Below are 26,211 nucleotides of genomic sequence, written 5' to 3' on the forward strand. Positions count from 1 at the left end.
TGTCTGTGCCTCTCCTTTCCATGCAGCGTGAGTGTGTGTTGGTCCATGTGTGCGTTTGCGCTCACTCTCCCTCCCCCTTCCTCTTGCCTCCCATCTGCATCTGCTGCAGAGCTTAGCCAACACGCATCTCAAACACGCGCCGTCATCTTTTCTCCAAATTTTCTTTCAGACAAGCCGACATGGAGATGGGACCATCGCCGAGAGTATTAGGGAAGGCGGCCGGGACGCAGAAGGAAGAGACCCTGGATTGAGTCTGCTGTCCGTCTTAACCTCCAGGAACCGCATCGTTTTTTTTCTCTTCTTCCACTCCTTCGTCTGGTAACCCCTCCTCTCCTCTTCATCTACCATTCTGCTGCTTGCGCCACTGTGGGAATGCGGCGGAGGTGAAGCGGTCGTAAAGGTGTCTGGTACCGGGAGCTGTTCGCCAAGGAGAACGGCGGTCGGACCTCCACCGACCGAGCCATTGCCGCCAACCCTTCCGGGGAACCTACCCAGCTATCGCTCCAGGAAAAAGTGGCCGGCGGATCAGCTCCGATAGTGGATTAAGGGCATGGGAACGGGGATAAGTGGGGAGACACCAACTTGAACTTCAATCAAACCGGATGGGCGAAGAAGGGAACGAGACTTCCTATCTGCAAACGGATATACAGCGCTGAACTCCACCGCCACGGATCAATACCCAGCTTTTTCAAAGGATCTTGGATTTATCATGGCACTCTTTGACCCCACCCACCTCCACTTGGCCACCCTTTTCTCCATCCTCACCTGTGCATAACCTGTGAGTGTGTGTGTGTTCCTTCGCATGTACATGTGTCTGTTTACGTCCACCAGAGGGAGTACAGGTTGTATATCTCGTATCTGCGTGTAAATGCTGTGCAAGCGTTTCATTATTTCCATGACAGTGCGTGTGTTTGATGTGCTGGAGTAGAGCTATAAAGGCGTGTGCGTGTATATATAAATCGATAAGTTTAGATGTATATATAGGCTGTATGTGCATGTGTATGTGAGCGTAAAATGTGCGTCCTTTATCCGCCGCCATCCTTTCCTGATACGCGTCCCTTCATCATTTGCCAACCTGTTTGACCTCCAAAAGCTCCCCAAGAGACGAAAAGCAGGATGAGCGAGCACTCCGGCGCGAGTACCCTGGCAGCCATGACGTTGGAGGAGCCGGGGGCGGAACAGGCATCCCCCCGAGCGCCCAGCCCCTTCCGTTGCGGCCCCTGTGCTGTGTGGCCCCGGCAGCAGACCTGGCTGTGTGCTGTGCCCCTGGTCATGGGCTTTGTGGGCCTTGGCCTCAGCCTCATGCTCCTCAAATGGATCGTGGTGGGATCCGTGCAAGACTATGTCCCCACAGACCTGGTTGATCCCAAAGGGAGCATGGGCCAGGACCCGATATTCCTCTCCAAACCTAGCGCCGTGCCCAAGGGGCCGGACGTTTCCACTGCCTCGGTGACCGCCACCATCTCCACTACCGTGGCGTTGTCCACCACCACGCCGTTGGCCGCTGACGGGACCGCTCCGGCCCCGAGAACTCGACCGGGTCCGCCAGCCAACCACTCGGCCAACTCCGCCGGCGGCGAAACCAACAAGGCCCCTCACCTCCACAATCGGGTCGGAACGCGCACGGGCGGGACTTCAGTTACCGTGTCTACCACTCACCCTCCTCGACTCACGCCGCCGTCCGTCGGGAGGGAGGTGACTCCTCGGAGCACGGTCAGGAAAGGAAACGGCGTGGTTGGCGGGCGCAATGGAGATGGTCATTCCAAGCCGGGACAGACTCCATCCACGACCGGGGCCTCCGGAACCTCAAGCACTGTGAGGATCACTACTAAGGTCCAGACGACTACTTCTCAACCTCCACTAGTAAAACCCACGGCTCGCTGGTCTCACGGACGTCAAGGAAAAGCTCCGGCAACTCGACCGCACCACCGCTTCAGGACACGTGAGTACCTTGTCCCTTTAAATTCTTTGAATCCCATTATCTGAAATGAGGGTTTACCTGTGGCAGCTGATTTCAAGCGTTTTGATCTTTCAATGCCTGCTGAGAGGTGTGTTATAGGGCTACAGTATATGAACGCAAATACTACCAAATGATAGGGTAGTGTATTTGCTTCTACTGATGTTTTCCAAGTGTCAAGCTCCTTATTCCTTTTACTCATGGCTGAGTTTGATTTTCTGAGAGGTAGATGCTTCACTGCCAATTCATGGCTGGAGTTGGTCAGTGCTGTCAATAGTACTCCGAGTCAAGGGTCTGTCTTAGTGTTCCGGGCGGGGTTAAATTATTAACTTCAAGGGCTGTGTCTGCAACTTGTGGAGACACCTCCCAACCGTGAAACTTTGGTTAGTTGCAGTCAATTCAAAGCTTCTCTTTTGCTCCGGTAGTTTTTTAGAGATCTTTTGATATCTGGAGTAGGTTGCAGAGATGAGGTCTCTGACATCTTCAACACCTACTGGAAACTGCGAAGACACACTGCTGATTTCATCACCGGGTGGCAACTTCTGGACCAATCGGAATGTGACAATTGAGGTTCTGGCCTCCTGAAGTGCCGCGACTGATTGGTCACAGCACTCGGTGACGTCTGTTTCAATTGCCTTTGATTCATTGTGCTTGCTTCTGAAGGCTTCTACTGGGTAATAACTGAACATGACGGATAATCACAGGAGTGTACTGGATTAAATCTGACTCATGGTATGAGATTTTTTTGTAATTGTTGCTTTTATTAACCCCCTGGCAAGTGGATAGTCGACAGACTGACATTAATTGTGTTCATTAAGCCCGGCTGATATCAAGGGATACCCTCTGTGTTTTCACCCCTCTAGTCTTTATCTTTCACTTACGCATTAATACGATAAAAATCTTACCTCTGCAAGGATTTTCCTTCCCTCTCCGGCAAACTGATTTCATCTGGATCTTCGGGATTTGTATTTTCCATCACCGGGGACTGGTTCAACGCAGATAACCAGGAAGGGTGAAAAGGGTTCGGTAGTACGTGTTAATTGGGGAGGAATCGGATGTACTGCATCCCGGTTTGACCCGAGTCTGAGGTAACGGTTGTTAAAAGAGGGGATGGAAACGGAACGCACAGGCTGATATTAAGGGAAGGAAACTGAAAACAAGGACGAAAGCGGTGAGAGAGGGAGAGGGGGGAGAGCAGACAGACCCAAGTGTTGGCAGATGCAGAACTAAGTGATGGAAAGGCTGGAGGGGGAATAGAAGATTTCAAAGTGAGGGGGCTGAAGATTTTGCATATGTAGCTTTATGCAAAGACAGCTTCCTTATTAATTCTGCCGGGTTTTTTTTTGCAAGGTGTGGATTTGATGAAGTCGTAACTGTACCGATGCGGACATTTTTACCCGCTCTGGTTTAACTATTGCCTAGCTGTTTTAACTAAATTGCGTCGTATCACACACAATTGGTTACATTTATTAATGTCATAAACCCCATAGTGTAGTTTGGCCCCCGTTGGTCTCTTTTTCCACGGACTGTAATGGATTTCGGATTGAATCTTAGTAGTATACTCCACTCCACATAGCCTGGGGCTGTTGTTTCAATCAATTGTCCGCGTAATTGACAGTACAGCTTGCAGTCAATCACCATCTAAACTTCGTATATAAAATTGAATTAGATTAACCAAAATGGGAGGCCACCAATCACTCTAGTGGGGATAATTGATTTCCATCCTGTCGCCAGGGTCTTGTCTATATCACAAACCTTCCATTGACAAGAGATGGGAGGACTGACTAACTGTGAGAGGGAACGTGTCTCTTGTACTTGGGGATGTATAATTGTAATCCTGTCCTATGCTGTTATGACTTAAAGGGCAGCACGGCGGTTTGCATGTTCTCCCCGTGCTTGCGTGGGTTTCCTCCAGGCACTCTGGTTTACTCCCACATTCCAAAAACATGCATGTCAGGTGGATTGGCCGGTCCAAATTGTCCCTAATTTCAGAGCAGGACGTATTTCGGCACCGCCCCAAAACATACACAAGAGAGCAGAGAGAGTCGAAATGAGAGGAGAACACGACTGAATGTTTGGATGAAATAAACAACATGACCTCTCATTTCGACTCTCTCTGCTCTCTTGTGTAGGTTTTGGGGCGGTGCCGATATACGTCCTGCTCCGAAACTAGGGATTTGGACTGGCCAATTTCCCTGACATGCATGTTTTTGGAATGTGGGAGGAAACCGAGGCATCGTCCAGAGAAAAGGCAATAGTCTCGGAGCAGGACGTATATCGGCACCACCCCAAAACATACACAAGAGAGCAGAGAGAGTCTAAATGAGAGGAGAACACGACTGAATGTTTGGATGAAATAAACAACATGTCCCCCTCTCATTTCGACTCTCTCTGCTCTCTTGTGTATGTTTTGGGGCGGTGCCAATATACGTCCTGCTCCGAAACTAGGGATTTGGACTGGCCAATTACCCTGACATGCATGTTTTTGGAATGTGGGAGGAAACCGAGGCATCGTCCAGAGAAAAGGCAATAGTCTCGGAGCAGGACGTATATCGGCACCACCCCAAAACATACACAAGAGAGCAGAGAGAGTCGAAATGAGAGGGGGACATGTTGTTTATTTCATCCAAACCTTCAGTCGTGTTCTCCTCTCATTTCGACTCTCTCTGCTCTCTTGTGTATGTTTTGGGGCGAAGCCCATATACGTCCGGCTCTGAAATATTTGGCCCCACGTTGGGCGCCAAATGAGAGGGGACACGTTGTTTATTTCATCTAAAGTAAGGAAAATAGGGGTCGGGAAAATAAGCATCTGCTTCTGACTACCCCTTTTTATGTGACATATTTTTTTTTGTTGACTCATTGTTTTTGTTTTGTTTTTATTTTAATGTTCGAAATAAAAGTATTCATTCATTCAAAGTTGTCCGGGTGACAGTGGTATTTATACTGTGTTCGGTCAGCAATGACGTGTTGTCTTCTCTAATCGGGCGCTTGATTCGAGTCGCCCTGGCCCAGACAAATTCTTATCAGTTAAGCAAATAGTTGGAGCCTGACCCGGCCAAAGTCCTGTCAGTCACGTACCTTCCAAATGCTTCTACTTTCCACAATACTAGGTGTGAATGAGTGAGCGAGTAAATGTCCCTGGGTGTGAATGAGCGAGTGAGTAAATGTCCCTGGGTGCGAATGAGCGAGTGAGTAAATGTCCCTGGGTGCGAATGAGCGAGTGAGTAAATGTCCCTGGGTGCGAATGAGCGAGTGAGTAAATGTCCCTGGGTGCGAATGAGCGAGTGAGTAAATGTCCCTGGGTGCGAATGAGCGAGTGAGTAAATGTCCCTGGGTGCGAATGAGCGAGTGAGTAAATGTCCCTGGGTGCGAATGAGCGAACTAATTGTCTGTCCCTTTGTGCCCTGCGACTGCCCGAAGGTAGCTGGGATGGGCTCCAGCATCCCTGCGACCCTACTGAGGATAAGCGGTGCAGATAATGGATGGACTTATTGGCCTCAAATGTGTAAACTGGAAGAGATCTAGCTTAAGTAGCAGCGCACGCTATACAATTTCCACCAAAGACTTTGAACAAACATTGTCCGGACTCCTTTTCGCCCACTTTTCAGTCTCACCCGTCCAACCTTTCAGTCTACAAACAATATTGACTTGACACTTGTTCCCTTGCCTTTTGACCCGGCCGCCGGCAAAACAAACTCACTTGTCTCATCGGAAACACGTAGCGGCGAGAAACGACTATCGAATCCGCCGTGTCGGAGCGGGGCCCGTATGATACATTACCCTTAATGATATTTTCCCCATCGGAAGCGTGGCGGTTCGATAGGTGCCACCAAAATGGGCGTTTTTGGAGTTAATCTCTTTTAGCTTAAGGGTTCTGCTTTCTGATGCCGTCGATGAGCGTGGCTAGCATGAAGGATGCCGGCTAACGGCTAATCGTTCTGAGAACAAATGATTCAGATTCAGATATACCTTATTGTCATTCTTGTACGCGTGTATACAAAACGAAATGTCGATACATCTGACCCGCACAGTTTCCTTGAATGTACAGATGTAGATAAAATGTTGTATTGAGTTGGAGTATTGAAGTACTAATAATATACTAAATAATTATAGCTATGTATAGTATTATACAGTAGTGCAAAGAGTGCAAGAGGAGCAGCTAACCAGATGGGATGCAGAGGGGGGATTTCAGAAGTTTGAGTGAAATGTATTCCCTGACTTGACTTTAGGGCTGTTACAAACATGTTTTTTGGGGACAATCAATCACAATGAACAACGCTTGATACAACAGTGAGCAACGGCAATCCCAAGTGTGGCAACTAAGTCATTATCAAACATGTCCAAAACTTGACATCAAGTTACATTTTGACATTTCTGGCAATGTAAAATTATTTTTCACTTTTGAATGAATTGACTCATGTATGATGGCCTACAAACGTCATTTGTTTTTACAATTCTTTCACGAGATTTCAATTTTTTTTCCTGGTATCTTTTGTCGCATAATACTAACATTTTTGGGGGCTTATTGAGTCGGTTGCACGATACGCAATTGTATTTAATCTCATTTTTGAGTGGTAGTGCAATGTTGGCAACACGATTGACTTGAATCCAACACAAACTTTTTCTTCTTTTTTTCCGTGTTTTTTTTTTTTTTTTAAATTCCCTTAAAAAATCTCATTGTGTTTATTTTTTCCTAGCTGTTACTTTTTTCTTTTTGTTCTCTATTTGTTTTTTTTTCTTTGTTTCTTTTTCTTTTTCTTTTCTGATTTTTTTACTTTTCTCTCTTCCTTTTGTTTCTTTTTTTTTCAGCTTTTCACAACTTTTTCATTTTGGTATTTTTTTCCTTTTTTGTTCTATTTCCCCTTCCTTTAAGTCATTTTGTGCACAATTTTACATCATATTTGGTCATGTAATGATTAAAGAAGCAAAAACAACCCGAAGAGCCGTTTAGGACCCGAAAGAGCCGGTTCCTTTTTAGTGAGCCGAGCCAAAGGAGCCGGTTCTCGAAAAACTCTACTAACTTTACTCAACTTCGTTCTACTTCGACATTTTACCTCCATGCACCGTAACTTTGACCTAATTTGCTTCTTAATTAACAATTTCGAGCCCTGATTTTTGTGAGCCGGCTAGATTTTCTTGTGCGCGGAAAAGCTCTGATTAATTGCGCACACACCCAGCTTAGAGGGAACATTGGTTCTGAATGAAACGTTTTAGTTCAAACCGGACGCCGTCAGCTTTTCAATGTAAATATTATATTCCTAAATATAAAAACGTTTCTCACACACACATATAAAGTAACGTTTCAACAACGAGTGTAATTCTATCTCTTGTACGTTTATCAATCTTGAATTCTTTTATTTTGAAGTCTTGTTCTTGTGTGTACCGATTTCTCTGACGCAAAATAAACCACTCCCTCTCTCTGTTTGTAAGTTCTGTTCTGCCAACATCGTGTAGAATTAAACTATATACATGTATTATATCTGTGCAAATAGAGCCACTAAATAGTCTTAATCAGGGGTGTCAAACTCGTTTTAGCTTGGGGGCCACACGATAGAACAAACATTCTGTCGGGGGCCGGACTAGTATATTAGAGAGAAAGAAAAATAGAGATAAATAAATAAGACAAAGCGGAGAGAAAAAGAGAGTGGGTGGGACAATGAAAGAGAAAGAGAGAGAGAGAGAGAAAAATGGAGGAAAAGAGAGAGAGAGAAAAAGGGAGGAAAAGAGAGAGGAAAAGGGATAGCGAGAGAGCCAGCAAAAGAGAGGAAAAGGGAGGAAGAGAGAGAGGGAGAGAAACACATACAAGTACAGTGTCTTTGTTGGAGGCACCTGGCTTTGGCAACATCAAGTGGACATATTTCGACCTGCAGCTCGTTTTTCTCTTGCGCTTCTCTGAGCGTTGTCTCGCGGGCCGGATTCAATCTCTTAGTGGGCCTGATCTGGCCCCCGGGCTGCATGTTTGACACCCCTGGTCTTAATAATGTCAATCTCTGACAACGCTCACATCCATCCAGCAGGGGTCGCTAAAACCCATATTCTCAGCCGGGGACGTTTCCCCTCGGATAACCTCTTGCGGTGAAATATTGGCTACAATTTCTTTTATCTGCGTAAAAAAAAAAGCCTTCCTCTATTTCCAGAAGCCAAGCCCTTCATTTTTTTTCAGACACGGGCATATTTTTTTTTTTTTTTTAAGTACGGCCGTATTAGCTTTGTGAAATATCTTGTGGTTATGTGCAACTCGCCGCGTTTAAAATGTAATAACACAACAGAATAAAAGGTCGGCGGAGATGATGAAATGCTGTGCAAAGCGTGGCTCCAGGTGCTTATTTTGGGTCTGCAGACGATTGATTTGGAGTATTGAGTTGCGGAAGTCATAAAGGTAAGGTTTGTAATCGGATCCAAAAGCTTTTATTAAATGATACAGTTAGGTGTGAATGAGCAAATGAGTAATTGCCCCTGGGTATGAATGAGCGAGCGAAGTGTCTGTCTCTATGTGCCCTGCGATTGGCTGGCAACCAGTTCAGGGTGTCCCCTGCCCACTGCCCGATGATTGCTGGGTTGGGCTCCAGCACCCCCGCGACCCTACTGAGGATAAGCGGTGTAGCTAATGAGATGAGATACTTTGTCGGTGTTATCGTTCCCAACTCACGGATTGGATTTCCGTCTCGGTGAGCTCAGTGCTATCACTCAACCTTTGTCGGTCGGTCAAGGAACCTCTACACCAGGGGTGTCAAACAGGTGAGCCGGGTTAGGCCCGGTAAGGGATGGAATCTGGCCCGCAAGACGCTGAGGGAAGCACAAGTGAAAAACGAACTGCAGGTTGAAATATGTACACTTGATGGTGCCGAAGCCAGGTGCCTCTCACAAACGCTGTACTGTACTTGTATTTCTCTCTCTCTCTTTCACTCTCTTTTGTTTTTCTCTCTCGCTCGCTCTCACTTTTCTCTCTTTTTCTCTTGCTTCTCTCTCTCCCTTTCTCTCGCTTGCTTTCCGCTTTCTCTCACTGTCTTGCTCTCGCTTTCAGTCCCTTTCTCTCTCTCTCACTCTCGTTTTTCTCTCTCGCTCGCTCTCTCTTTTTCTCTTGCTTCTCTCTCTCCCTTTCTCTCGCTTGCTTTCCGCTTTCTCTCACTGTCTTGCTCTGGCTTTCAGTCCCTTTCTCTCTCTCGCTCTCTCTCTCTTGTTTTTCTCTCTCCCTCTGTCTCTCTCTCGCTTTTCTCTCTCTCCTTTTCTCTTGCTTCTCTCTCTCCCTTTCTCTCGCTTGCTTTCCGCTTTCTCTCACTGTCTTGCTCTGGCTTTCAGTCCCTTTCTCTCTCTCACTCTCACTTGTTTTTCTCTCTCGCTCGCTCTCTCTCTCGCTTTTCTCTCTCTTTTTCTCTTGCTTCTCTCTCCCTTTCTCTCGCTTGCTTTCCGCTTTCTCTCACTGTCTTGCTCTCGCTTTCAGTCCCTTTCTCTCTCTCTCTCTTTCTCTCACTCTTTTTCTCTTGCTTCTCTCTCTCCCTTTCTCTTGCTTGCTTTCCGCTTTCTCTCACTGTCTTGCTCTCGCTTTCAGTCCCTTTCTCTCTCTCTTTCACGATCACTTTTCTGTCTTTTGCTCTAGCTTTGCTCTCTCTCCCTCGCTTTTTGCTCCTTTTTGCTTTTTGATCTCTTTCTGTATTCGCTCTCTCTCTCTCTTGCTCTTGCTTTTTTCTCTTTCTCTCTCTCTTGCTTTTGATCTCTTTTTCTCCCTTTTTGCTCTCTTTCTCTCACTTTCCCCTCTCACTTTCCCCTTCTCTTTCTCTTTATTCTACAAGTCCGGCCCCCAAGAGAATGTTTGTTCTATCGTGTGGCCCCCGAGTTCACAAGACGTGGGTTTTGACTCTGTCCTGTTTTCCTGTTGATATTTCCTGTTCGGTATTGTTCCCGTTTATTTTTGTCCTGTTTAATATCGGTTTCAAGTTTTGTCTATATATTTTTTTGCTCTCAGAACAGAAATAGGACCCAATTGCGTTATGGATCCCACAAGTTTTATGAATGGAAAGTGGAACACAGAAGTGGATCTTCTGTAGCGAGCGATGGCGGTGTCAAGGACAGAAAAACGGGTCGGTAGCCGGGACAGGAGAGCAAAAAACGTGGTCAAGGTCAGAAACGGGTCGTAAGCCGGGACGGGAGAGCAGACGTGGTCAGGAGGAGTTACTTTACATAAAATTCAAGTACATTGAATTAAATCATACTCGTCAAGCTCTAAACCTTGCAAACATGATGCTGCACCTATTTACTCACAGCAAGACAGACAATGTGGAATTAAAACAAAGAATTAGTGTAAACAATGTGCGCTACAAAAAATGTTTGATGGAGGATAATAATTGTTAGTGTAATATATTGTACAATATACTGTCAGGACCATAACTGAGACAGGACCCAATTGCGTAACGTTTTCCACTAGTTCTTATTGAAAGAAAGAGGAAGGGCTGTGCCCACGATCCGGTGTTTGCTGGACGCGGGAAGCAAGTCGGACTATGATTGTGATCCGAACACGGAAGTGGATCTTACTTACCGAGCAGGGACGGAAAAACGGGTCGATAGCCAGGACAGGAGAGCAAAAATGTAGTCGGGGTCAGAAACGAGTCGTAAGCCAGGACGGGACAGTAAATGTAGTCGGGATCAGAAATGGGTTGTAAGCCAGGACGGGAGAGCAGACGGGGTCGGGGACAAAACAGGTCGTAGCCAGGGACGGACGGGAGCAAAAACGGGACAGGTGGGAGTCAGGGTCAAGACTTGCCTAGTACACACGGAAATTTGCAGACGGACTGACAACAGGGAATTAACAGGACTGGGTTTAAATACTGAAAAGTCACATCAGTAATCATGACAAATATAAATTTAGTGCTTAAACTCTGACCTAATATATTATTTTAACAATATTTAACAATTTAGAAATACAAAAGAAAATACTACTACAGAAATATTGCAACAAATATACTGTACTACAGTAATATCACAATATATGAAATGTATACTACTATGGAAATACATCTACAGAAATACTCCAATATACCACTACAGTAATCCCAAGAAAGAAATACTACAGTATTATTACAAAGTATGAAAGAAATACTACGAAAAGATGCTATGGAAGTACGACAAAACATAAAAAAAATAAATAAATATACAATGGAAATGCTGTAAAATACTCAGGATCAAAACAGGTCGTAGCCGGGGACAGACGGGAGCAAAAACGGGACAGGTGGGAGTCAGGGTCGAAAAAGGCTTGCCTAGTATACACAGAGGTTCGCAGGCGGACTGACAAAAGGGGAATGACAGGACAGGGTTCAAATAGTGACAGGGAGCCAATAGGAAACCGTGGTTTTTTGGTGGTTCAGCTTGGTGTCATACGGATGCCAATACTTAAGTAGAAATGAACAAGCAAACCCATTCCAACTGGTGGATTTAGAGTTGCATAGTGCCATGAGAAAATAATTGCCCCCTTCCTGATTTTTTTGCATATATGCCATTCACCAAAATACAGTTTTCAAACCAAATCAAATCAAAACCTAGTGGCAAGTTGGGCCACCTTTGGCAGCGATGAGAGAAATCAAACGTATACTAGTCTTGAGTATTTCACAAGTCTGTGGAGATATTTTGGCCCATTCCTCTTTGCAAAATGGTTTTCTTCATATTGTTTTTTGGATCGTTGTCCTTCTGCATGATCCAAGACCCCTTTGAGTTTGAGGACGGAAACTGATGGCCAGACGTTCTCCTTCGGGATCTTCTGGTACTTGTTATTCTATCAAGCAGCGAGTTGTCCAGGTCATGAGGCACAATATTAGTGATGATAGTCGAATTAAATGTCACAGTACTCGTTACGTGTTACAAAGGAACGAATCCCGATACTACCAGCGAGCGTATTTTCGCTCGGGAGCGAGAGAGTGACTGAACAAATTCGCCATCATCTGTTTTTTTTTTTCTGCATACGGAATTGGGCTGATTACACTCCAATCTCTTGTCAGCACCCTTATTGGCTCCGAGGCAGGAAATAACAAGAGCCGGGAGCGCCGCTCCAAGAACGGAGCGGAACAATCGGGAGACGGAGCGAGTCGGCGATGCGCCCATTTATGCTCTAATCACTGAGTAGGATGCCACACGATATTTTACTGTCGGAGTTGCCCTTTAATTAAGACCGCGACTTCAAATTCATTATCAGCTTTGACCTCGAGACTAGAGAAGCAGTAGACGAAAATACTAGGTTTTTTCTTCATTTGTAAAGCCATTTTTTTGAAAAAACTAAAAAAAAGCAACAGATGAGGTGAGAATCACTGACTGTGTGTATGTATGTGACTTATAAGCTCCGAAACGACTGAATTGCTTTCCGTGAAAATTCACACAGTTGTGCTTTAACCCCCTGGGAGTGTTTTTAGCTAGGTGTTGTGTCAAGAACCCCGCCGATTCAATAATAACCGAATCGATAAACATCTGATTTCGTGTGGTGTGCTTCCTAAACCAAGCAGCTGAATGCAATCTTATATAATTTTGCTAGTGTTGTTATATATCTTCCGAATCGTAGCAATCTAGCTTTTTAATCTCCAGCCAGATGTCGCGGCGGGGAAAAATCAAATTTGAGGTATTACTGTTATTCCACATAGACTCAGATCAGCTTCATCAGCTCAGTGTTGGCCCCGGTAAGCCATTTGCCCCCTGCAAATTCCGTTCTGTCCCCAAAATGACATCCAAAAGGGACAGAGTTCCGACTTTCGCTGATTGCATCCGACGCGCCGGTAATAATCTGAATCCGCAAGGGCCACCCCGAACGGCAACAAAATCATATCGCGGTCGAAAGTCAAGCGGTTGAAAAAAATGATGAGTGATGCAAAAATCGGCTTGCTTCAAAGGGACAGTGTGTGTTATGAAATCAAAAACTTCATTTATTTAAAAAAAGTGTGGATATAAATAATAGTTGGTTGGAAACATTTGTATTTTAGATGACACAAGACTCATGATTTTGTCAGTCCGTCTGCGAACCTCAGTTAACACTAGGCAAGCCGTTTTCGACCCTGACTCCCACCTGTTTTTGCTCCCGTCTGATCCCCGGCTTGGACCTGTTTTTGATCCAGATCACGTCTACTCTCCCGTCCTGGCTTTCGACCTCTTTTTGTCTCCGACTACGTCTTCTCTCCTGTTCTGGCTTACGACCATGTTTTTGCACTCCTGTCCCGGCTACTGACCTGTTTTTCGGTTTCGGTTCGGCAATCCAGCATTCAACCCTTTCTCTTTCTTCTAATGAAACTTGTGAGAAACGCAACGCAAGTGGGTCCTGTCTCCGTTCTGGTCCTGACAGAGACTTGCTCACAGGGAGCTGACATGATTTTCTGCCATCTTGCTGCTACGTGTAGACCCAAAAACCTGTCTTTTTTTTCTTTTCTTGGAAAAATTGTCTTTCCTTTTTAGCTCTTGTTTATATCTGTTTTTTCCTTTCCTCTCATATTTATTCTCCTTTTTTCTGTCCCTATTTTCTTTTTTTTTGTTTCCTCTTTTCTTTTTCTTCCATTTTTTCTTATTTCCTTTTGTTTTTGCATTTTCACCTTTCTTTTTTCCATTTCATTCTTGTCTTATTTTTTACTCTATTTTTTGCTGACTCTTTGCTTTTTTCCTTCATTCGTTTGTAAATTTCTTTTCCTTCTTTCCATTTTCATTCCTTATTTAACTTTTTCTTTTCCTTTTTCAATCTTCTCAAAGATTTTCTTTCTTTTGTTGTTTTGATTTTTCCTTTTTTTCCTTATGGCATTTTTTCTTATTTTTCTCTCCACCCTTTTTCTTTAAAAAAATTTTTCTCTACCTTTTGAGAAATTCAAAGAGAAATGATGGGGTCTGGTCACTTTGAGTGTACGTAGTTTGTAATCTTCCTTTGCTTCTATGTAGTACTCTTTTCAGTTGCACCTTGCAAAACACCAACCTCCAGTCATAAATTATTACACACTGTCCCTTTAAATAATGTTACCAACATGCAAGTCTTTGTTTCCTCTTTCTGAGCTGACTATAAACCCTCACACAAAGTCCTAGTACCAGTAGAGCAGGGGTGGCAAACTCATTTTAACTCTGGGGGGCCACACAATAGAACAAACATTCTTTCGGGGGCTGGACTAGTAGATTCGAGAGAAAGAAAGAGAAAAAAGGAAAAAGAGAAAAAAAGAAATAAAAAAAAAAGTAGAAGAAAAAAGAAAAAAAGCAAAAGAACGAGTAAAAGAAAGCAAAAGAACGAGTAAAAGAAAGAAAGCAAAAGAACGAGTAAAAGAAAGAAAGCAAAAGAACGAGTAAAAGAAAGAAAGCAAAAGAGTAAAAGAAAGAAAGAAAGCAAAAGAGTAAAAGAAAGAAAGAAAGCAAAAGAGTAAAAGAAAGAAAGAAAGCAAAAGAGTAAAAGAAAGAAAGAAAGCAAAAGAGTAAAAGAAAGAAAGAAAGCAAAAGAGTAAAAGAAAGAAAGAAAGCAAAAGAGTAAAAGAAAGAAAGAAAGCAAAAGAGTAAAAGAAAGAAAGAAAGCAAAAGAGTAAAAGAAAGAAAGAAAGCAAAAGAGTAAAAGAAAGAAAGAAAGCAAAAGAGTAAAAGAAAGAAAGAAAGAGTAAAAGAAAGAGTAAAAGAAAGCAAAAGAAAGAGTAAAAGAAAGAAAGAAAGCAAAAGAAAGAGTAAAAGAAAGAAAGAAAGCAAAAGAAAGAGTAAAAGAAAGAAAGCAAAAGAAAACTACAACGAAAGAGACAGAGAGATCCAAGTCCAGTGTCTTTGTTGGAGGCACCTGGCTTTGGCAACATCAAGTGGACATATTTCAACCTGCAGCTCGTTTTTCTCTTGCGCTTCTCTGAGTGTTGTGCCTCGCGGGCCGGATTCAATCCCTTAGCGGGCCTGATCTGGCAGGGGTGGGGGCGCTGTGGGTCATTAAAAACAAAGACTGGAATCCAGTTTTTCCGCCGATCTCTGGATCTCGGTCTCTGGCTTTGTCGAGCGTAGAATTGCTGAGGATGCTTTTTAGATCCTGTAACAGAACCTGAATTTACATTTTTTTTGTGAGCACTCAACCATACTCGCGTAGTTTTCGGCAGAAGGCAGCGCGGCGCCAATTTTATTGCACCGGGCTTAGTTCTTAAGGAACTTTAAGCCCTGCCTGCCTTTGTAGTTACAAAGTGTTCTTCTAATCTTCCAAAAGTCTGGCTCCAGATGTTAGCTTAAATGATCTTGATGAGCTAACTTTTAGCATTTGACTTAAAAGTCATCAGCTGCACCGCTTATCCTCAGTAGGATCGCGGGGGTGCTGGAGCCCATCCCAGCAATCATCGGGCAGTGAGGAGGGGACACCCTGAACTGGTTGCCAGCCAGTCGCAAGGGACACAGGGACATACAATTCGCTCGCTCATTCATACCCAGGGGCATTTACTCATTTGCTCATTCACACCTAGGGACAATTTGAACCGACCAATCCACCTGAAATGCATGTCTTTGGAATGTGGGAGGAAACCGGAGTGCCCGGAGGAAACCCACACAAGCGCGGGGAGAACATGCAAACTCTGCACAGGAAGTCTGGTTGCTGGGTGCAAATTTCCCAACCATGATGGGAGGAGGGTTGATAGGTCATTGCCCTCCGGATAGAGTGGGTCACGACACACACATTCTAACCCCCCTAGGCGAGGTGATAAATCATTATCTGCGCAGACTGAAACCAAAGAAAACATTCCAAAGCACGGGCGTTTTACGACATCCTTCGAAAAAGTCGCCTCAAGGCTGAGGTCCAACTTAGGACACGTATTTTGAGTATAAGTGGAATAAAACCGCGTATAAAATAGTATATAAATTCAGCGTCTAAGAATTTCACACTCTTGCATGTGAAACAAAAGGGGCTGTGACGATGATTTCAGCCAGAAGATGGCGTCAAAAAGACTTTTTTGAGAATATTTCATACAATCAAACCCTGAAAGTATTAGCATACCTCCTGCTCGAAATATGTCTTCCTCTAGCAAACGAACGAGAGTCTGCGCTTTGGTCCGCTTCAGACATTTTAGCCGGCGGAGACACTTGACACTGATGGGCACCAATTACAAAGCCGAATACATTCGCGTGTTCGTCGGGGAGCCCCCCCACCCCCGTCCCCGCAGACAAATTACTCCGGATTGACAGGCCGGGCGAATATGTGAGGATTTTTGTGGAAATTGAACCCGGTGCCCTTTCGCTTGCGAGCGCCGAGCACGCCCCGCTGACTCCCGGCGAAATCGATAGAGTAGGAAGAGGAAGGGTAAGGGGTAAGGGGTGGGCCCTAGGGTAATGAGATCCTGGTTAAGAGACAAACAAGATGCGGAGGGGCTCTGAAATGAGTGGACAATGATGAAGATTCAGATGTAAAGCAAATATCTTTTAAAGATAATGAAGCATCTTGATTATCCTCAAAACGCTGACTCCCTATTGGTGGGTGAGTGTGTGTGTGAATGAGTAGGTGTGAAGCACATTGTAAAGCGCTTTGGGAGGTCTTCATTGACTTGAAAAGAGGTATATAAATGCAGACCATTTAGCATCTTGATTATCCTCAAAACGTTTGGAGGCTGACTCCCTATTGGTGTGTGTGCGTGTGAATGGGTAAGTGTGAAGCACATTGTAAATTACTTTGGGAGGTCTTCAGTGACTTGAAAAGCGCTACAAAAAAGTCAGACCATTTACCATTTAGCATCTTGATTATCCTCAAAACATTTGTAGACTGACTCCCTATTGGTGTGTGTGTGTGTGTGTGTGTGTGTGTGTGAATGGGTAAGTGCGAAGCAGATTGTAAAGCACTTTGGGAGGTCTTCATTGACTTGAAAAGTGCTAAAAAAAATGCAGACCATTTAGCATCTTGATTATCCTCAAAACATTTGTAGGCTGACTCCCTATTGATGTGTGAGCGAGTGTGTGTGTGTGTGTGTGAATGGGTAGGTGTGAAGCAGATTTTAAATTCCTTTTGGAGGTCTTCAGTGACTCAAAGCGCAATAGAAATGCAGACCATTTAGCATCTTGATTATCCTCAAAACGTTTGGAGCCTGACTCCCTATTGGTGTGTGTGTGTGTGTGTGTGTGTGTGAATGGGTAAGTGTGAAGCACATTGTAAAGTGCTTTGGGAGGTTTTCATTGACTTAAAGTGCTATATAAATGTAGACCATTTAGCATCTTGATTATCCTCAAAACGTTTGGAGGCTGACTCCCTATTGGTGTGTGAGTGTGTGTGTGTGAATGGGTAAGTGTGAAACATATTGTAAAGCGCTTTGGGAGGTCTTCAGTGACTTGAAAAGCGCTACAAAAAAGTCAGACAATTTAGCATCTTGATTATCCTCAAAACGTTTGGAGGCGTCACAATTAACTCATGATGTATCTGACAAAGCTAAATCAGAAGTTCGGTATGTTTTAGTCCCCGACTGTACCATTTTGTAAGGAACAGTCCCTCCCCTAACACAATATCTCAGTCGGACGACTGTGTGACCTTGGGCAGGGTAGATCATTTCCGTTTGATTCAGATGGGAAAACCGGGCAGGGAATGACAGGAAATGAACATGTGAAGGGAGAAAAAAAACACTGCGGTTTATGAGAGGTTTCATTGATTAGCCGTTTTTTTTTTTTATGGTGTGTACTTTGTACGATTGTGGTGGTGGTCAACTCTCCCTTGGTTCGATAGAGCATCGAGATTTCCGAGGGAGTCGGATATGGACCTCGGGGAAAAACTGCGACCTTCACGGGAACCGAAAAGGAAACGATGGGTTTGTTTGGATAATAAAAGGGAATGGATATCCATTCGGGCATGACAGATCCATTCTCCCAGACGATTCGGTTTACAATCCCCAAAATAGAACCCTATTTAAGACGATACACTTGATATATCATTTTCTAATTTGTGAGTTTTTATTTTGGATATTGATTAGCTCATTCGGTGCCAGATAGTTCTCATTTTGGGAGGCCTGCAGGAAATGGAGTTCTGTTGTTCTAGAGGCAGAGGACATTATGAAAGAAATAGATTGGCTTTCCGTCTATTTAAGCTCAGTGCTCTCTTTCGTCCTTTGTCAGTCCGTCAACGAACCTCTGCCCCGCGAGACCTGGGTTTTGACTCGGTGCTGTTTCCTGTTGAACTAGAAGGGAATGAGACTGGAAACCGATATTAAACAACAGGAATGAAAACAAAACAGGGTATCAAAATTAAACAGGACAAACTAGACGGGAACGAAACTGGAAAGCGATATTAAACAATGGGACAGACAGGATTGATATCAAAAGAGGATATCAAAATTAAACAGGACGAACTAGACGGCAACAAAACTGGAAACAGATATTGAACAATAGGACGGACAGGATTGATATCAAAACAGAATATCGAAATTAAACAGGATAAACTAGACGGGAACAAAACTGAAAACCGATATTAAACAATAGGACAGACAGGATTAATATCAAAACAGTATCAAAATTAAACAGGACGAATTAGACGGGAACAAAACTGGAAACCGATATTAAACAACGGGACGGACAGGATTGATATCAAAACAGGATATCGAAATTAAACAGGAAAAAATTAGACGGGAACGAAACTGGAAACCGATATTAAACAGGACAGATTGAAAACAAAACGGGGTATCAAAATTAAACCGGACAAACTAGACGGGAACAAAACTGGAAGCCGATATTAGACAACAGGATTGATATCAAAAGAGGATATCAAAATTAAACAGGACGAACTAGACGGGAACAAAACTGGAAACCGATATTAAACGGGACGGACAGGATTGATATCAAAACAGTATCAAAATCAAACAGGACGAACTACACGGGAACAAAACCGGAAACCGATATTAAACAACTGGACGGACAGGATTGATATCAAAACAGGATATCGAAATTAAACTGGACAAACTAGACGGGAACAAAACTGGAAACGGATATTAAACCACAGGACAGATTGAAAACAAAACGGGGTATCAAAATTAAACAGGACAAACTAGACGGGAACAAAACTGGAAACCGATATTAAACAATGGGACGGACAGGATTGATATCAAAACAGGATATCGAAGTTAAACAGGAAAAAATTAGACGGGAACGAAACTGGAAACCGATATTAAACAACAGGACAGATTGAAAACAAAACAGGGTATTAAATGTAAACAGGAAAAAATTAGATGGGAACGAAACTGGAAACCGATATTAGACAACAGGATTGATATCAAAAGAGGGTATCAAAATTAAACAGGACGAACTAGACGGGAACAAAACTGGAAACCGATATTAAACGGGACGGACAGGATTGATATCAAAACAGTATCAAAATCAAACAGGACGAACTACACGGGAACAAAACCGGAAACCGATATTAAACAACTGGACGGACAGGGTTGATATCAAAACAGGATATCGAAATTAAACTGGACAAACTAGACTGGAACAAAACTGGAAACAGATATTAAACCACAGGACAGATTGAAAACAAAACGGGGTATCAAAATTAATCAGGACAAACTAGACGGGAACAAAACTGGAAACGGATATTAAACAATAGGACGGACAGGGTTGATATCAAAATTAAACAGGACGAACTACACGGGAACAAAACCGGAAACCGATATTAAACAACGGGACGGACAGGATTGATATCAAAACAGGATATCGAAAGTAAACCGGACAAACTAGACGGGAGCGAAACTGGAAACCGATATTAAACAACGGGACGGACAGGATTGATATCAAAACAGGTTATCGAAATTAAACCGGACAAAATAGACTGGAACAAAACTGGACTTTTTTTTTTCAGTGAGCCGAGCCGAAAAAGCCGGTTCTCGAAAAACTCTACTGACTTTACTCGACTTCGTTCTACTTCGACATTTTACCTTCATGCACTGTAACTTTGACTTCATGGGCTTCTTAATTAGCAATTCCGAGCCCTGATTTTTGTGAGCCGGCTCGATTTTCTTGTGCGCGGAAAAGCCCAGAGTAGTGCCCAATTGCGCCCATTGATCCCAACCCAAGTACCTAGAACTTTCAACTTCTTCCAGCACCTGTCCATGCAACCTTATTTCTAACGCCATGTCCACTCATGAGCACTAAGCAAAGGGTGGTCGACTACTTGGGGTGGTATTGGGTTAACTTGCCCCGCATATTAACCTCACCTACTAAAGTAGTGGACTACTTATTCCGCAGAGTAAACAGGTCTCAGGTCCTCAAGTGTCGGTATAAGTACACACCGAGGTAATCTTCTCCAAATCACAGCACGTCGTGTAGACAAAGGGTCCTACCGGGAAGCCACAAAAGCCGGCGGGGATTCGGCGAGGAAGTACACCGGTGGTCGTGCCGGTGTTTGAAATATTCATGTACAGAAAAGGAAAACGTGCAATGTGTACTGAGGAAACGTGAATCATTGATGAGATGTCCCGTTTGTAAAGTGCAGGAGATGTCCCATGCAAAGAGGTGGGAGGCATAATGGCCAGAACACGCTGTCGGATGTTAGGGTACACGGTCGGATTTCTTCTCAAATATCCCGACACGGGGTTGTTTTTTTTTAGCTCTTTGGTACCCTGGATATTGAGAACTTGTTTGTTCTATGGTGTGGGCCCCGAGTTAAAATGAGTTTGACACCCCTGTTCTAGAGGCAGAGGAAATCAAGCTCTCATTCTTCCTATGTTGGACCGTCAACGAACCTCTGCCCCGCGAGACCCGGGTTTTGACTCCTTTTGGTAAATAAAAAATAATTAAAAAAAAAATCCCCATTAGATGAAGAAGCACCCACTTGTGCACATCCGCATCAGCTTCTCAAATATCCCGACACAGGGTTTTTATTTATTTATTTTTTTGTTTTTTAGCTCCTTGGTACCCTGGAAATTGAGAACTTGTTTGTTCTATCGTGTGGCCCCCCCCGAGTTAAAATGAGTTTGACACCCCTGTTCTAGAGGCAGAGGAAATCAAACACAGTGCTCTCATTCTTCCTATGTCGGACCGTCAACGAACCTCTGCCCCGCGAGACCCGGGTTTTGACTCCTTTTGGTAAATAAAAAATAATAATAAAAAAATCCCCATTAGATGAAGAAGCACCCAATATCCCGACACGGGTTTTTCTTTTTTTTTTTTTTTTTTTTTTTTTAGCTCTTTGGTACCCTGAAAATTGAGAACTTGTTTGTTCTATCGTGTGGGCCCCGAGTTAAAATGAGTTTGACACCCCTGTTCTAGAGTCAGAGGAGATCAAGCTCAGTGCTCTCATTCTTCCTATGTCGGACAGTCAACGAACCTCTGCCCCGCGAGACCCGGGTTTTGACTCCTGTTTCCTGTTGGTAAATAAAAAATAATAAACTGTTTTTTTTTTTTTTTCTTTTTTTTTTTTTTTTAGCTCTTTGGTACCCTGGAAATTGAGAACTCGATTTAATGCAGTGTGCCTTGAGACCTTGACTAAGGATATGCAAACTCTTTGCTTTCCTCCAATGATCACCCAAATAACTGTAACATTCATCCATATCAGTAGGTGGCAGCAGATTACTACATTCATTTTTTAATGTATGTATAAATATACGAAAACACTGATTTGTTATAGTTTAATACAAAGGTTTTCAAGTGGTCTGACTTCAGGATCCATCCAGCAGGGTTGGGTAGGGTTACTTTAACCGGATTACTTTCAATTACTTTTGGATTACTCCAATACCAAATATGCTAATAAAAGTCAAAATAAACTAAATATGAATAAAATTACTCCCCAAGCCTGCACAAAATTTAGTAATTTTATTTATATTTAGGAGAGCAAAAACGTAGTCAGAAGTGGGTCGGAAGCCAAGAAAGGAGAGTAGACGTGGTCGGGGACAAAAAAGGTCGAAAGCCGGGACGGGAGAGTAGACGTGGTCAGGGTCAAAAACGGGTCAAAGCCGCGGGATAGACGGGAGCGAAAACCAATCTTTTTAGTTTTAAACCATTTCATGATAGATTTTGCTTCACATTTATGTCATTGTCCTGTTGGACGGTGAACCTGCACCCAATCCCAGGTCTCGTGCATACTCCAACAGATTTTCTGCTAGAATCCGTCACGACCAGCATAAAGGGGAGACCCAATCGCGTAACGTTTACTCACAATCCGGTGCTCGCTGGACGCAGGAAGCAAGCCACTCATGCAATGTGAGAAAGAAAATTAGAAAACAAAAAAACTGAACAAAATCGAAACAGAGAGAGAGAGAGAGACAGAGGGAGAAAAGGGGTGGAAGAGAGAGAGAGAGAGAGAGAGCAACAAAGGAAGAGAAAAAGAGAGACACAAAGAGTGAAAGAGACAGTGGGAGAAAAGAGTTGGAAGAGAGAGAGAGAGAGAGAGAGAGAGAGAGAGAGAGAGAGAGAGAGAGAGAGAGAGAGAGAGAGAGAGAGAGAGAGAGAGAGAGAGAGAGAGAGAGAGAGAGAGAGAGAGAGAGAGAGAGAGAGAGAGAGAGAGAGAGAGAGAGAGAGAGAGAGAGAGAGAGAGAGAGAGAGAGAGAGAGAGAGAGAGAGAGAGAGAGAGAGTCATGAGAGAGGGGGAAAGAAAGGGAAAGGAAGAGAGAAATAGAAAGACAGAGGGAGAGAAAAGAAAGCGCAAAGGGTAGGAAGAGAGAAAGAGAAAAGGAAAAAAGGAAGTTAGAGCAAAAGAGGTAGAGAGAGAGAGAGAGAGAGAGAGCTGTAGAGAGAGAGCTGTAGAGAGGTAGAGAGAGAGCTGTAGAGAGGTAGAGAGAGAGCTGTAGAGAGGTAGAGAGAGAGCTGTAGAGAGGTAGAGAGATCGAGAGAGAGCTGTAGAGAGATCGAGAGAGAGCTGTAGAGAGATCGAGAGAGAGAGAGGATCTTCCGTAGCGGGAGATGGTGGTGTCATGGACGGAAACGTAGTCGGGATCAAAAACAGGTTGTAAGCCGGGATAGGAGAGCAAACATGGTAGGGATCAAAAACAAGTCTGAGCCGGTGGCAAACGGGAAGATCAAGAACATACAGGTGAAAAAACAGGTGCAACAAACGGAACAGGTGGGTGTCAGTGACAAAATGCTTGCCTTGTAACAACAGAGGTTCGCTGACGGACTGACAACCGGAGAGTGACAGGACCGGGCTTAAAAAAGGACAGGGTACCAATCAGGAATCCAGCGGCGGCTGGCGCCGAACAAACAGAATCTGTCTTCCCATTCACGACTGAAAGACAGAAACCCAAAAGTACCACCATGTTTGACAGTTGTGATGGGGTTTTCAGGGTGATTTGCGGTGTTACTCTTCCCCAGAAGTTCCATTTTGGTCCCATCTGACCCGAGCACCTCGTTCTCCTATGTGACTTCTCGCAAGCTAGCTACCAAAATAGATCCCCAATTTAAATAAACCCTAGGCAACGTCATTGACGTCAGAAGAAGGACGCAACGTGCGGAACGGAATCGGCAGCTGGCCGGCTTTCACGCCGAGCATCTGGGTAAATGACGAGCCTGCAGGGGGCGAACGGGGAAAAGTGTGGATTGCGGAGGCCCGAGACATCTGATTGATTTATTCCAACGTGCAGCCTGCTGCCACCTTGGCCCTGACGGCGATGCGGAAAGCAAGCTTACTATTTTTGTCACACTAAACCAGGGACAGTCTTGGGCGCCTTTCTGAGAAAAATGAATGAATTACTAATGAATTCATTTCACTCATTCATTGCCAGACGTGTCTCTCAAATGGTAATAGTGTCGGCCATTTTTTTTTTTGCCATTTTGACTCAATTCGGAAGTGTTTACAGAAAAAATGTCCTGTAGCTTTAAAAAGCATCAGCATACGTTTTTAGCTTTTATAATTGTCAAACGAGCATCTTGAAAGTACTCCCAAAAAATTCTGGAAAAAAAAACAGGGTTTTTTTGGGAAAGGTGTCAAGAACCGGAACAGAAGTAGAACCCAAATGCGTGACGTTTCTCACACAAGCTTTTATTTTACGGGAAATGGGGAGTCATGCACGTTAGGCAGCAGTCTGGTGTGATAGGAAGCCAGAGGCCGACGAGATCGATACCAATTGCACGAGCTGATGTAGGACAGATGGGGTCGATACCGGACAGGACAGGACAGGACCGACAGGATTGATGAACACAGGAGATTGAAATTAAACAGGGCAAACTAGACAGGAACGAAACTGGAGATCGATAATAAACAGGACAAAATAGACGGGAACAATACCGGGCAGGAAACCGGAGAGAGTCAAAACCCACGTCTTGCGGGTGCAGAGGTTCGTTGACGGACCGACAAAGGGCGAGTGAGAGCACGGAGCTTAAAAAGACGGAAAGCCAATCTGTTAATGAGCCGCAGCTGGCGCTACACGGGCGGGGCCAATTGGGCGCCATGGCAACCTTGACAAAAACTATTACGGCAGAAATACTACACAAATACAAAACGATAACACTGTGCTACAAAATACTACGCACACAAAATACTACAAAAGAGTATATTATGGAAATATAACAGAAATACTGCAAAACAAAGGCAACACGGCGGCGTGGTGGTTCGCGCGTGTGCGGCACAGTTCTGAGGTCATGGGTTCAAATCCAGCGACCAACCTTCCTGTGCGGAGTTTGCATGTTCTCCCCGTGCTTGCGTGGGTTTCCTCCGGGCACTCCGGTTTCCTCCCACATTCCAAAAACATGCATGTCAGGCCCACGGTGCAGAGGTTCAGGGTTCAAATCCAGCTAACAGCCTTCCTGTGCATGTGAGTTTGCATGTTCTTCCTATGCTTACGTGGGTTTCCTCCAAGTGCTCTGATTTCCTCCCACATTCCAAAAACATGCATGTCAGGCCCACGGTGCAGAGGTTCAGGGTTCAAATCCAGCTAACAGCCGTCCTGTGCATGTGAGTTTGCATGTTCTTCCTATGCTTACGTGGGTTTTCTCCAAGTGCTCTGATTTCCTCCCACATTCCAAAAACGTTGCATGTCAGGTGTATTGGCCGGTCCAAATTGTCCCTAGGTGTGAATGAGCAAATGAGTAAATGCCCCTGGGTATGAATGAGTGAGCGAATTGTCTGTCCCTGTGTGCCCTGCGATTGGCTGGCAACCAGTTGAGGGTGTGCCCACTGCCTGAAGATGGCTGGGATGGGCTCCAACACCCCCGCAACCCTACTGAGGATAAGCGGTACGAATAAAGGATACTGCAAAACATTACCAAGGAAATACAAGAATAATTAACGATGCATGAACTTTTCAGAGCGCATGATTCCGATCACCATAGCGATGGCGTACCCGGGCACGAAACGTCATCCCTCTCATACAAATCCCTTTCAGACCTGGCGGTTTGTTTTTATTACGGCGACTTTTTTCAAAATGAAATTCAAGCTAACCTTTTGAAGAAGTCGGGAACGGGTGAGTCGGGGTCCTCTCGTGACGCGGATCGGTAGCGGGAACGGCAAATTGATCTTGTAGCCGTAATCCACGCGTGGCGGAAGACCGATCCGCGGGGATAATGTCAACTCCGTCACTCCGGATAAGGAGAGGAAAGCCCTTTTGCCGCAGTTATAATTCCCTGCTCACCTGACATCTTTCAAATTCCCCTTTGGATTTGTTGCGGTGGGTCGCCAATTAACGTGAATACAGAAATGTTAGACATTGGATCCAGCGAAGCACAGGAGAAAAATCAGCTGTCGTTTGAAGTATGTCCACTTCGTAAAGCAACTGGTCTACAGTGTATATTACTTTCTCTTTTTCTCTATCCTTCTTCCTCTCTCTATTTGTCTATTTATTTCTTTCCTTTTCTCTCTCCTTTCATTCTCTCGCTCTCGCCTTTTTTATCCCTCTCTCTCTCTCTCTCTCTCTCTCTCGTTCTTTATTTCTCTCTTTTTCATTATCTCTCTTTCTCTGTATCTCACTCTTCTTTCATTCTTTTGCTCGCTGCCTTCATTCTTTCTCTTCTTTCATGATCTTTCTCTTTTTTATTTCTTCTTTACTCATTCTTTATTTCTCTTTCCTTCTCTTTCGCTCTCTTTTTCATTCTGTTTTGTTTTCTCTCTCTTACATTCTATCGCTCTTTCTCTCTGTCTCTTGATTTCATTCTATGTTTATCTTTTCTCTCTTTCGTTCTTTCTTTTTCTCTATCTCTATGTATCTCGCTCTTTCATTCTTTCTCTCTCGCTAGCTGCTTTCATTCTTTCTTTTATTTCATTATCATGCTCTCCTTTTTTTCTTCCTTACTCATTATTTCTTTCTCTTTCTTTATTTCTCTTTCTTTTTCTTTCTCTTTCTCATTTTCTTTCAGTTTCATACTTCCTCTCTCTCTCTATTACATTCTATCGCTCTCCTTCTCTCTTGATTTCGTTC

The 26,211-nt window shown here is 44.1% G+C and overlaps 1 protein-coding gene across 3 annotated transcripts in view; it reads left to right on the forward strand.

Moving 5' to 3' along the window:
- The first annotated feature begins 205 nt into the window (after positions 1 to 205).
- Positions 206 to 26,211, forward strand: part of nrg3b (neuregulin 3b) — a 422,858-nt gene continuing 396,852 nt past the window's right edge. For 2 of the 3 annotated variants that reach the window (XM_088323857.1, XM_088323856.1), the window contains exon 1: positions 206 to 1,942. In XM_088323857.1, coding sequence (XP_088179983.1) covers positions 1,117 to 1,942 — 826 coding nt within the window. In that variant the 5' untranslated portion in view covers positions 206 to 1,116. The remainder of the gene's footprint in view (positions 1,943 to 26,211) is intronic. The other variant, XM_088323855.1, reaches the window with a different exon arrangement.

This window comes from Urocampus carinirostris, chromosome 19 (assembly GCF_059441175.1).
Source record: "Urocampus carinirostris isolate Australia breed hairy pipefish chromosome 19, RoL_Ucar_1.0, whole genome shotgun sequence".
NCBI lineage: Eukaryota > Metazoa > Chordata > Actinopteri > Syngnathiformes > Syngnathidae > Urocampus > Urocampus carinirostris.